The 14,166-nt window shown below is 38.6% G+C and overlaps 1 protein-coding gene across 10 annotated transcripts in view; it reads left to right on the top strand.

Moving 5' to 3' along the window:
* The window catches only part of tim (timeless), a 251,784-nt gene that overhangs the window by 140,423 nt on the left and 97,195 nt on the right, over nt 1-14,166 (top strand). The window contains exon 1 of one of the 10 annotated variants that reach the window (XM_068353520.1): nt 543-1,115. The exons of 7 other annotated variants lie outside the window; for them this stretch is intronic. In XM_068353520.1, the coding sequence (XP_068209621.1) occupies nt 881-1,115 (235 nt within the window). In that variant the 5' untranslated portion in view covers nt 543-880. Of the gene's footprint in view, nt 1-542; nt 1,116-14,166 lie in introns of those variants that run through there. 2 more of the 10 variants (XM_068353511.1, XM_068353518.1) reach the window with 2 other exon arrangements.

Raw genomic sequence — 14,166 nt, 5'->3', positions numbered from 1 at the left:
TCTCTTCTTAGATAGCCGATGCCCCACCGTCCTCCTCCTGTGCGTGCGCAACACAGCAACAGCAGCAGTAGCAGCAACGGCAGCAGCAGCAGTAGCGGCGGCAGCAGCATCAGCAGCAGCAGTTGCAGTAGCAGCGGCAGCAGCAGCAGCGGTAGCAGCAGCAGTAGCAGCAGCCCGTCGTGCTTCCTATGACGAAATAGAGAAATTCAGACAGATGATTGAAATGTAGCTTTTTTAATCTCTTTTGTTCTTTTTGGAAAGGATGATAGAATCATTACCCAAACTATTTTAGGATAAGGTGTAGTCACTCTTTGGATATTCTTAAATAGATGTGAAAGAGTACTTTAAACTTGTAGTTTTGATTAGGTTGTGATAGGTGTTCTTAGCTTTGCTGTCATGAGAAAGAAAATATAAGAGAAAATATATTCATAGCTGTTGCTTTGATGTGATGTTGAGCTAATTGATGTATATGTCTTTTAGGGAATTCAAGTTTCATAAATATTTATATTCTAACCCATATATATATAGATATTTATATATAAAGAATATATAATTAAATACATTATTGAAGCGATTGATAATTTATACTGTTATAGGCAAGGAAAAGGTCCTTGACAGTTGCTTCTTGTGATAGGGAGTGGGAGAAGAAAGTCTCATTACTTGTGACACTAGGGATATTTACTCATACACGAAATGGGCTCTCCATGAACTAGAACGTTTGGCGTTTTTATATAAACATACTGTTTCAGGAAAAACAATTCAGTATAGTTAGAGAAGGGAAGCACAACCACCCATCAGTCATTTTGCTGCTTCACGGCAAGTGGCCCTGCGGTCAGTTCCTTGTCTTTCACAAAGAGTCCAGACCCCACATGCTTTGTAAATGGTGTTTGAGTCCTTGCAACCCCCCACTACACCTGTAGGGAACATGTTAAAAGTCATGGAAAGTATGCAAAACATTTCGATCCAGGTGAAGTACAAAACATGTCGAAGACTTCGGAAGGGCATGTCCCGCGAGCAGGCTCACGAGATGCGAAGGGAGCAGCAGCATAGGTTAGGCTCGCGTGCCGAACTACGATTAAGCAAACTGGCCGAAAAGAAACTAGCCGAGGAGAAAGGTAAATGCAGACATCATAATAATCGTAGTCTTTATTATAGTTAGTATTATCATACTGTAATCATCTCTTTCCTCCCAGATTTGAGCAATTGTTAATTTTTCTTAAGATGCTGTTGATTATTTTGATTTGTTCACGAGCAATTTATATATATATTACATTTAATCCTGTATGCCCTGTTTAGTGAGATGAAACAAAGACAACCGAACTGATCATTTTGGTAATCATATTGACAGTTTAACCCGTGATTGGGGTCACACGTAGGAAGTGGTGAAAATGCTTACTTCGTAAAGCTAAGACATTTCGTTATATGACCCCTGAACATTAATAACTTTTTTTCCGCTATCTATGGGTAACCGGAACTTTGACAAGCTAGCCTGCCATAGCAATGGCTATCTGTTTATGCATATTACCTGGAAATGCAGGATCCTATTTCACTAAACATAAAAAAAAAACTCATTCAGTTAGATTGATTACTAACAATTTCAAGATTATTCTCTGTAGTGGCCACATGTTACTTGTCTGTATCATAAAATAAATGTTTTTTAAAATATGACTGGCGTTATAGTTTTCGAGATAGGCTCCCCTTTTTTTATCATAAACAATTAATTCATATCCCACTCTAGCATTAGTATATGATAGCTCTTGGTTTAGGATGACTTCAGAACTGATCTATTGGTTTTCGATACATGAATGGAAAGTCTCACAGACGCCATTAACGCAGACTCACATTGTCTGCGTTCTGTTGCGTGAATAAACAATAGATATTTTTCGGTCAATGAATCCCCGCAACTGGTAATGCCACCCACTATGTAAGCCAATCCATTTCAATTTGTAATGACGGGGATTCTAAAGGAAGCAATAGGTGAAACTGGAAAAAGTGAATAATATGCCGTTTCTGACCTGTTAGTTTTTTTTTTCGGAGGTTTCTTAGATAGCGGACCCAGTTTTGTGAATGTGACTTGATAAACATTGATAAATTAATGCTGACATTTGCAGTTTCCATCAGAATATGTTGAAAATGTTGATGTTAAAAGTTTTTCAACTATCTGTTAACAGTCTCATCTGAGTTTATAATTGTCCATTTTGGTCATAGTGAGTATGCAATAATCTTCCGTCTGCAGTAAGTAGGACCGCCAGGTAGGTTAGTGTTTTGAGTTCTTATCTGTGTCCATATTACTATAATATTCATGTAGTGTCTGTCTTGTTATTATCAACCTGATGTGTTGTGTGGTAAGCAGCGAACTCATCTCCTTATTAACTATCCTGTGAATCTCCCTTTTGTTGGACAGAGGTAATATTGGCCATCTAAATTAATGCTCTTTATGCCTGAACTTTCATTTGACACGTTTTAGCTTATAAGGATCAATGGTAGGAACAGGCTGTTTTGAATAGATCAACGGAATTTTAACCTTAATGACGCTAGAGAGAGAGAGAGAGAGAGAGAGAGAGAGAGAGAGAGAGAGAGAGAGAGAGAGAGAGAGAGAGAGAGAGAGAGAGAGAGAGCAGCTGAGATTTATTTTGAATGAATTTTGAATGAGAACTGGAGGCAAATAGGAGAAAATATGGAGGAAAATTGGGATGAGAAATATAATAAGATTACATTTCGAGATTTTGTTGGTGTTTTCAGATTAATAATTATTGCAGGTGAAGGTAGAGCAAGGGGAAGGGGATATTGCAGGTGATGGTAGAACAATGGGAAGGGAATATTGCAGGTGATGGTAGAGCAAGGCGAAGGGGATATTCCTGGTAATGGTAGAGCAAGGGGAAGGGGATATTGCAGATGATGGTAGAGCAAGGCGAAGGGGATATTCCTGGTAATGGTAGAGCAAGGGGAAGGGGATATTGCAGGTAATGGTAGAGCAAGGGGAAGGGAATATTGCAGGTGATGGTAGAACAATGGGAAGGGAATATTGCAGATGATGGTAGAGCAAGGCGAAGGGGATATTCCTGGTAATGGTAGAGCAAGGGGAAGGGGATATTGCAGATGATGGTAGAGCAAGGCGAAGGGGATATTCCTGGTAATGGTAGAGCAAGGGGAAGGGGATATTGCAGGTAATGGTAGAGCAAGGGGAAGGGAATATTGCAGGTGATGGTAGAACAATGGGAAGGGAATATTGCAGATGATGGTAGAGCAAGGGGAGAAGGGGATATTGCAGGTGATGGTAAACCAAGGGGAAGGGGAAATTGCAGGTAATGGTAGAGCAAGGGGAAGGGAATATTTCAGGTGATGGTAGAGCAAGGGTAAGGGAATTTTGCAGGTGATGGTAGAGCAATAGGAATAGAATATTGCAGGTGATGGTAGAGCAATAGGAATAGAATATTGCAGGTGATGGTAGAGCAAGGGGAAGGGAATATTTCAGGTGATGGTAGAGTAAGGGTAAGGGAATTTTGCAGGTGATGGTAGAGCAATAGGAATAGAATATTGCAGGTGATGGTAAAGTAAGGGTAAAGGAATATTGCAGGTGATGGTAATGCAATGGGAAGGGGAAATTGCAGGTAATAGTAGAGCAAGGGGAAGAGGATATTTCAGGTGATGGTAGAGCAATGGGAATGGAATATTGCAGGTGATGATAGAGCAAGAGGAAGGGGATATTGCAGGTGATGGTAGAGCAAGGGGAAGGGAATATTGCAGGTGATGGTAGAGCAATGGGAATGAGATATTGCAGGTGAAGGTAGAGCAAGAGGAAGGGGATATTGCAGGTGATGGTAGAGCAAGGGGAAGGGAATATTGCAGGTGATGGTAGAGCAAGGGGAATGAGATATTGCAGGTGAAGGTAGAGCAATGGGAATGGAATATTGCAGGTGATGGTAGAGCAAGGGGAATGGAATATTGCAGGTGATGGTAGAGCAAGGGGAATGAGATATTGCAGGTGATGGTAGAGCAAGGGGAAGGGAATATTGCAGGTGATGGTAGAGCAATGGGAATGGAATATTGCAGGTGATGGTAGAGCAAGGGGAATGAGATATTGCAGGTGATGGTAGAGCAAGGGGAAGGGAATATTGCAGGTGATGGTAGAGCAATGGGAATGGAATATTGCAGGTGATGGTAGAGCAAGAGGAAGGGGATATTGCAGGTGATGGTAGAGCAAGGGGAAGGGAATATTGCAGGTGATGGTAGAGCAAGGGGAATGAGATATTGCAGGTGAAGGTAGAGCAATGGGAATGGAATATTGCAGGTGATGGTAGAGCAAGGGGAATGGAATATTGCAGGTGATGGTAGAGCAAGGGGAATGAGATATTGCAGGTGAAGGTAGAGCAATGGGAATGGAATATTGCAGGTGATGGTAGAGCAAGGGGAATGAGATATTGCAGGTGAAGGTAGAGCAATGGGAATGGAATATTGCAGGTGATGGTAGAGCAAGGGGAATGGAATATTGCAGGTGATGGTAGAGCAAGGGGAATGAGATATTGCAGGTGAAGGTAGAGCAATGGGAATGGAATATTGCAGGTGATGGTAGAGCAAGGGGAATGGAATATTGCAGGTGATGGTAGAGCAAGGGGAATGAGATATTGCAGGTGAAGGTAGAGCAAGGGGAATGGAATATTGCAGGTGATGGTAGAGCAAGGGGAAGGGAATATTGCAGGTGATGGTAGAGCAAGGGGAATGAGATATTGCAGGTGAAGGTAGAGCAAGGGGAATGGAATATTGCAGGTGATGGTAGAGCAAGGGGAATGGAATATTGCAGGTGATGGTAGAGCAAGGGGAATGGAATATTGCAGGTGATGGTAGAGCAAGAGGAAGGGGATATTGCAGGTGATGGTAGAGCAAGGGGAAGGGAATATTGCAGGTGATGGTAGAGCAAGGGGAATGAGATATTGCAGGTGAAGGTAGAGCAAGGGGAATGGAATATTGCAGGTGATGGTAGAGCAAGGGGAATGGAATATTGCAGGTGATGGTAGAGCAATGGGAATGGAATATTGCAGGTGATGGTAGAGCAAGAGGAAGGGGATATTGCAGGTGATGGTAGAGCAAGGGGAAGGGAATATTGCAGGTGATGGTAGAGCAAGGGGAATGAGATATTGCAGGTGAAGGTAGAGCAATGGGAATGGAATATTGCAGGTGATGGTAGAGCAAGGGGAATGGAATATTGCAGGTGATGGTAGAGCAAGGGGAATGAGATATTGCAGGTGAAGGTAGAGCAATGGGAATGGAATATTGCAGGTGATGGTAGAGCAAGGGGAATGAGATATTGCAGGTGAAGGTAGAGCAATGGGAATGGAATATTGCAGGTGATGGTAGAGCAAGGGGAATGAGATATTGCAGGTGAAGGTAGAGCAATGGGAATGGAATATTGCAGGTGATGGTAGAGCAAGGGGAATGGAATATTGCAGGTGATGGTAGAGCAAGGGGAATGAGATATTGCAGGTGAAGGTAGAGCAATGGGAATGGAATATTGCAGGTGATGGTAGAGCAAGGGGAATGGAATATTGCAGGTGATGGTAGAGCAAGGGGAATGAGATATTGCAGGTGAAGGTAGAGCAAGGGGAATGGAATATTGCAGGTGATGGTAGAGCAAGGGGAAGGGAATATTGCAGGTGATGGTAGAGCAAGGGGAATGAGATATTGCAGGTGAAGGTAGAGCAAGGGGAATGGAATATTGCAGGTGATGGTAGAGCAAGGGGAATGGAATATTGCAGGTGATGGTAGAGCAAGGGGAATGGAATATTGCAGGTGATGGTAGAGCAAGAGGAAGGGGATATTGCAGGTGATGGTAGAGCAAGGGGAAGGGAATATTGCAGGTGATGGTAGAGCAAGGGGAATGAGATATTGCAGGTGAAGGTAGAGCAAGGGGAATGGAATATTGCAGGTGATGGTAGAGCAAGGGGAATGGAATATTGCAGGTGATGGTAGAGCAATGGGAATGGAATATTGCAGGTGATGGTAGAGCAAGAGGAAGGGGATATTGCAGGTGATGGTAGAGCAAGGGGAAGGGAATATTGCAGGTGATGGTAGAGCAAGGGGAATGAGATATTGCAGGTGAAGGTAGAGCAATGGGAATGGAATATTGCAGGTGATGGTAGAGCAAGGGGAATGGAATATTGCAGGTGATGGTAGAGCAAGGGGAATGAGATATTGCAGGTGAAGGTAGAGCAATGGGAATGGAATATTGCAGGTGATGGTAGAGCAAGGGGAATGAGATATTGCAGGTGAAGGTAGAGCAATGGGAATGGAATATTGCAGGTGATGGTAGAGCAAGGGGAATGGAATATTGCAGGTGATGGTAGAGCAAGGGGAATGAGATATTGCAGGTGAAGGTAGAGCAATGGGAATGGAATATTGCAGGTGATGGTAGAGCAAGGGGAATGGAATATTGCAGGTGATGGTAGAGCAATCGGAATGAGATATTGCAGGTGAAGGTAGAGCAAGGGGAATGGAATATTGCAGGTGATGGTAGAGCAAGGGGAAGGGAATATTGCAGGTGATGGTAGAGCAAGGGGAATGAGATATTGCAGGTGAAGGTAGAGCAAGGGGAATGGAATATTGCAGGTGATGGTAGAGCAAGGGGAATGGAATATTGCAGGTGATGGTAGAGCAAGGGGAATGGAATATTGCAGGTGATGGTAGAGCAAGAGGAAGGGGATATTGCAGGTGATGGTAGAGCAAGGGGAAGGGAATATTGCAGGTGATGGTAGAGCAAGGGGAATTGAATATTGTTGGTGATGGTAGAGCAAGAGGAAGGGAATATTGCAGGTGATGGTAGAGCAAGGGGAATTGAATATTGTTGGTGATGGTAGAGCAAGAGGAAGGGAATATTGCAGGTGATGGTAGAGCAAGGGGAATTGAATATTGTTGGTGATGGGAGAGCAAGAGGAAGGGAATATTGCAGGTGATGGTAGAGCAAGGGGAATTGAATATTGTTGGTGATGGTAGAGCAAGAGGAAGGGAATATTGCAGGTGATGGTAGAGCAAGGGGAATTGAATATTGTTGGTGATGGTAGAGCAAGAGGAAGGGAATATTGCAGGTGATGGTAGAGCAAGGGGAATTGAATATTGTTGGTGATGGTAGAGCAAGAGGAAGGGAATATTGCAGGTGATGGTAGAGCAAGGGGAATTGAATATTGTTGGTGATGGTAGAGCAAGAGGAAGGGAATATTGCAGGTGATGGTAGAGCAAGGGGAATTGAATATTGTTGGTGATGGTAGTGCAAGGGGAATGGAATATTGCAGGTGATGGTAGAGCAAGAGGAAGGGAATATTGCAGGTGATGTTGCAGGAAGAGTAAGGGAATATAGCTGGTGATGGTAGAGCAAGGGGAATTGAATATTGTTGGTGATGGTAGAGCAAGGGGAATGGAATATTGCTGGTGATGGTAGAGCAAGGAGAATGGAATATTGCAGGTGATGGTAGATCAAGGGGAATGAAATATTGCAAGTAGTGTTAAAGCAAGAAGAAGGGAATATTTCAGGTGATGGTAGAGCAAGAAGAAGGGAATATTTCAGGTGATGGTAGAGCAAGAAGAAGGGAATATTTCAGGTGATGGTAGAGCAAGGGGAAGGGAATATTGCAGGTGATGATAGAGCAAGGGGAAGGAAATATTGCAGGTGATGGTAGTGCAAGGGGAATGGAATATTGCAGGTGATGGTAGAGCAAGAAGGGAATATTTCAGGTGATGGTATAGGAAGGGGGAGGCAATATTGCAGGTGATGATAGAGCAAGGGAAATGGAATATTGCAGGTGATGGTAGAGCAAGAGGAAGGTAATGGAAGCTGTAAGGGAAGATATGGAACAGCTGATAGGGAATCTCGGTTGTTGATGTGAATGAATGGAAATGGTTTCGGAAGAGTTAGTGGTTTCAAAAGAGTTGCATGATTGAAAATCTGATGTGAATCAGAATACCATGAAGTCTATTCTGGTTGCTATAACTGTTAGGACACCCGAAACAATAGCCCAAAAATTGGTGTAGTCTTTCCGTGAAAATAACTGGTTTAATTTTTTTTTTCTCCATGGTGTTTGGTTGGTTAAATAGCGGAAACAGAGGTTTCATGGTGTGCTAGTTAGAAGTGAATGGTTTAATGCATACAGTATAAGGGAGGAGGTGCGCTTGTATATGATTATGAAACTTGTGATTTTATTTCACTATCTATTTGCAGGAGTTTCTTTCTCAATGGTACAGCTACAGAATGAATGGGGAAGTTACTAATGTCATGTTATCAAAAGATTACTCTCTTTTTGGAAAGAGATTATTGATGGCAGATTTAACCGCAGATAAAAAAAATTCTCTGTATTGTTTCTATTTGTAATAGTTTTCCTTTTTTTAAATATAGAAATTGCCAAGACATTTCGAACAGAAGAAAACTTTATTTCTTGGGTTACAATGGCCGGTCGAGTTGTTTAAAAACTCTTGTCTCTTCATTGTATTTAGATTCTGCGCTGCATAAGTATTTCCTTGTTCTTTTTGATGTCCGTTTTGTATTTAGTCTGTCCATTTGTCATGTTAAAATATGTCTTTAATAGTGCACTCTTATGATTTGTTTTAAACCTTTAACAAAACTTTTTGTTGTTTTACATTTTATATGAATTTTGTCAGAGTATGGAAGAGTTTCTTTCTCAAGATGTAAATGTGAGTGACTCTTCATTTTTCCTATTGGACCCTTCAAAAACTTTCTCTATGTGAAGCGATTAGTTATTTTGATAAAGCAAAAATAAGGAATAACACGCATTTCATTGGATATCGGAATTGACTTTTAGGAGAATTCAAGGGAAAAATAATCTTATAGTTTTCGGCGGTACTATTTTGAAAATGCTTTGAAAATATTAAATTAATTTGAGGTGAATTCAGGGTACTTTAATCTTTCGATATGATGTAAAGTGCAATGTGGAGACAGTTCGTAAGATTATCTTTTCATACTCAGGGAATGAACACTTCATAATCTTAAAGATAAATATAAATGCTCCGTATGGGGAAGGAAGGAATTATCTTTAGAACAATTTTTATATTAGAATAATTTAAACGCGCGCGCACACAGAGTAACTCTCGTGCAAAGGTCTGATGATGGAATCTGCCCTGATCAAGCGAATAAACACGGTGGATCTCTACCAAGGACAGCAGGATTCAGATTGCATTGGGACGAGTTTCCTGAGCCTTCATTAAGATGGATTACGGGTGATGAAGACTCGGCTCTAACCTAGTCTCAGTAATACAACAGGTCTAATGGAAAATTCCTGATAGGTTATATATATATATATATATATATATATATATATATATATATATATATATATATATATATATATATATATATATATATATATATATATATATATCCCTTCTTGGTATTGCTTCATTGGTTAGCTGTCCGTAGAGGTAGAGACCGGTTTCAGAAATATAACGGTGTAAATTCTGTTTATCTAATATTTAATAATCAACATTTATCAGGTCTATTTAGAAATTATTATGTATATATAGATAGGTAGATAGATATTTATGTATATATAGTATATACAGTGTATATATGTTTAATATATATGTATATTCAGTATATATGCGTGTGTTTACTGTATATATGTAATGTATACATTACATTAGCTCGGACAGCTACCATTCAAGCATTGAACATTAAAATATATATATACGCTCAAGGGGTTAACTACTACAATGTAGTGGTTCAGTGGCTACTTTCTTCTTGGTAAGGGTAGAAGCAACTTTAACTATGTTAAGCTGCTTTTCTAGAGGGACAATCCAAAATCCAACCATTATTCCCTAGTCTTGAGTAGTGCCATAGCCTGTGTACCATGGATATTCACTGTATTGGGTTAGAGTTCTCATGAGTGAAGGTACGCTTGGGCTCTTTCTATCTTATTCTCCTTCCTCTTGTTTTTTTTAATCTTTTATAGTTTACTTATGAAAAATCTAATTTAATGTTCTTACTGCTCTTAAAATATTTAATTTTAATTGTTTATTATTTCTTTAGTTTATTTATTTCCTTGTTTCCTTTCCTCACTGGGCTATTTTTTCCTCGTTATAGCCCTTTGGGCTTTTAGCATCTTGCTTTTCCAACTAGGGTTATACCTTAGCTTGTAATAATAATAACGATAATGTGTGTATGCGTGTGTTTGTTTATATATGTGTGTGTTGTATTTTATACACACATGCATACTAACATACATATATATTTATTCCATTCAAGAATCTTAGTTTGACAATAGAAACATAGTATATTGAAAAAAATACCTAAGAACACAGTACGGTCGTGAATACTATAGAAATGTCTTGAAATCTGGTCTCGTATGTAACCTTGGTTTATCACAATTATGGCATTTTATATTATCATTTACAATCCTTCTTGCATTATCACTACATCCGTTATTAATATGTCTTACTGACAGGCTACACAATTATTGTGTTTCTAATTTCAATAAAAGAATAGGATCTAAATCGTGTACTTTCGTTTTATACTTCTTGTTGTAATCAAGCACTCTCTCTCTCTCTCTCTCTCTCTCTCTCTCTCTCTCTCTCTCTCTCTCTCTCTCTCTCTCTCTCTCTAGCACAAAGAGATAGAGGAAGCAGATAGTAATCAAAGAAAAAAATACTGAGATACTCTGCCTGTGAATGAATGATACGTGATCACAGCTACCTAGTAGAATCAATGAACTAATAGATGACGTCACAAGTATGTTTTTCATTTGGTGTGTAGTCCTCCTTGTTGTGGTGATGAACTGCAGCATCAGTATTCTTCAGCATCATCTTGGCATCAGCAAAGACAGACGATACAGTCAAACATGGTTCAAGTTTTTCAACTCATGAAATTAAGTTTGGTGTACATAATCATAAAATGTATCTTCGTAGATTGGGCTGTAGTTATTAGATACCACTATTTATGTCCTGCTGTTTCATAATGTAATACTATAACTATGTATTTACTTCAATTGAACTACGTTTTCACGAGATTAGCTGGATTACAACTCTAAGACCTTGACCTTATCGGCAACACTGACATTCTTACCATTTACGTAATAAAAAGATGATTCATCTTATATGACGAGCATAACAACAAGGTTTAAGGTAACTCTTAAAATATGCTGGTGCTTTCAAGATGCCCTACATTTGCTGACGTCACAATAACACACCTTTTACAGTCGTTGGTGGAACCCAGATATTGTGTCGGCTAATATTTCACAGTGAATGCTGAGAACCCATTATTGAGGCTGCACTCTAAAACAGATTATATACTGTGTGCTACACTTCCTTTCCTTCCACTCCTACTTAGTAAACATATACGATGATATATATATATATATATATATATATATATACATATATATATATATATATATATAATATGTATATATATATATGTATATATATGTATATATATATATATGTATATATATATATATATATATATATATATATATATATATATATATATATATATATATTCAATCGTCTCCTCTTCCTTCCCCTTCTTATTTTACAATATCTATGGACTCATTCTGTTATTCTTGATGTCCATCTATTGTCTGTCATTCTCATTTTATGTTCTCTTCATGTCCAAACAGCCAGAAAACAGTTCCACATACCGTAACTATAATGTAACTATTTCCTTCAGTCTATCTATTATATTTTTTAATCAATGGCAATTGTCCAGGTGACAAATGTCCGCCTGGCAGTTGTCCATACTATCAGTTTTCTGCATGGAAGTTTTCCGGATGGAAATAGTCCGCCTGAGAATTATCTTCTACACGGTTAGATTATCCTTAACGTTACCTTGCTTTCGTATCCATGTTGCTCTTTTTCTGTCTCTTAGCGTTATTCCCATCATTATTCTTTTCATAGCTCTTTGAGTTGTAACTAGCTTATATAAGGCTCCAAGTTTTTGATGCATAAGTTAGGACTGGTAGGACCATATGCTTAAATACTTCTCATTTTAGAGAAAGTGGAATTTTACTTTTCATTATCTCATTTTGTTTACCAAATGCTCTCTATCCCATGGTTTTCCTTATTCTAATTTCGGCCTCGTGTCCTAGGGAAACACTTACTGTTTGTCCTAAGTATGTATATTCATTTACAATCTCTAGAGGTTCGTCCATAACTCTTATTTGTTGTGTCTTTGCATTTTCATTGAATATTATCTTGATTTTACCCATATTAATTTTCAATCAAAATTTGAATCCTAGGCTGGATGCTATAGCAGTTGACTGCCATCTCAGTTTTGACTCAGCTAAGGTTCGAATCCCTAACCTGTTGGTATAGCAGTCCAATGTTATATAAGTTTTAACTTGGCCAAGGTTCAAATTCCTGGCCTGATGGTATAGCAGTCAACTGTCACCTCAGTTTTGATTTGGCTGAGGTTCGAATTCTTGGCCTATTGGTATAGCAGTCAACTGATGGTATAATCAATTATCACCTTAGTTTTCACTAGGCTAACGTTCGAATGATTGGCCTAATGGCATAGCAGTTAACTGTCACTTTCATTTCGACTCGGCTAAGGTTTGAATCCTTGCCCTTATAGTATAGCAATTGTCTACTTCCTCAGTATTGAATCTGCTAAGATTCAAAGCCTTGACCTGTTAGTATAGCAATCAGCTGCCACCTCAGTTTAGACTCTAGCTAAAATATGAATCTTTGGCCTGATGGTAGAGCAGTTGACTGTACTTCCTGTATAGATATCCTCAAATATTTTAACATAAGATTCATCTATTCCTTGTCTATGAAAGGCTTTCATTAGTGCTGAGCTTTTGACTGAATCAAAAGCTTTTTCGTAGTCTATAAATGCCATAAATAATGGTTTGTCTTATTCTGTTGATTTTTTCATTAGGTTTTTAATTACATGGATATGGTCAGTTGTTGAATAACCGCTTCTTAATCTTACCCACTCTCTTGGTTGATTACGAGTCTAGCTGTCTTTTTAATAGGCCTAATGTGATCATTGTAAATGTTTTATATATTATGTAGTATAAACTTATAGGGCGGTAATTTTTCAGGTATGTGTCTGCCTTTTTTATGAATTAGTATAATGATAGTTTTTCCTTGCTGTAGGTATTGAGCATTCTTGCAGACATTTGGTGTAAAGATCAGCGAATTATACTACCATGAGATCTCTTCCATCTATTATTAAATCAATTGTTAGGCCATCTTCTCCTTCTGTTTTGCCTGTTTTCATACCTTTTGATGCTTTCTTTACTTCTCCTTCTGTTACTTTTGATGCCGGCTCAGGTGTTTCATTATTTCTATTGGCAAATTTATTTATTATATGACTATTGAATAGTATTGTGTAGAAATCCTCTGCAATTTTTATCACTCCACGTCTATTGTTGACAATATTTCTATTTTAATTCTTTAAAGCAAACCTCTGTTAGCGCCTTTATCCGGTAGTAGGACAGAATGCCTAATGACATAATGCCTAAGGACAAAATGCCTAAGGACAAAACGCCTAATTCCTCAACACGAACAAAATGCCTAACAGACATAATGCCTTATGGACAAAATGCATAATATATAAAATGCCTAATGGACAAAACGCCTTGCAGGCAAAAGGATCTTATTTAGCATTCCTAATTATTCCAGAATAGTAAAGATCTTACAGTTAAACCCCATATGACTACACAACAAGCTGTTGTTCATTTTATTTAGCATTTTATTTAGCATAGAATAAAATTAAATTACGAACTCTCTAGGAGGATGGCACCATGCTTTTAACAAGAGAGTTTCAATAAGTCACACTACTCTCTCTAAGCTTGTAAAAAAATCAAACCTGAACAAGCAAGTACCGAGTGCAAATGTTGAAAAAGTTAATAAGAAATATATCCGAGTAAATGAACGGATCACAAAAATTCAAGCAACTTACAACAAGGATGAATGTTTATCCTATCTGAGGGCTATGGCTCATAATCTTTAAATTTTCTTTAATTCATGATTAGATAGATTGATGTTAATTCTGTTTTACGTTTTTAAAGAAAACTAAAAATATTTAGTTTGTATTATGTTTGTAAAGAGTAATTGTATAATAAAAACACTTTTTTGTTACAATTTTTTTTTTCTCTATCAATGAGTCCCTTGGATATTTCATTCCTTAAAAATATGTTATCTATTTCCTCCTTAATGCTAAAT

The sequence above is a fragment of the Palaemon carinicauda genome, chromosome 30, assembly GCF_036898095.1.
Source record: "Palaemon carinicauda isolate YSFRI2023 chromosome 30, ASM3689809v2, whole genome shotgun sequence".
In the NCBI taxonomy this organism is placed as follows: domain Eukaryota; kingdom Metazoa; phylum Arthropoda; class Malacostraca; order Decapoda; family Palaemonidae; genus Palaemon; species Palaemon carinicauda.
This window is presented reverse-complemented; position numbering and strand designations above follow the sequence as displayed.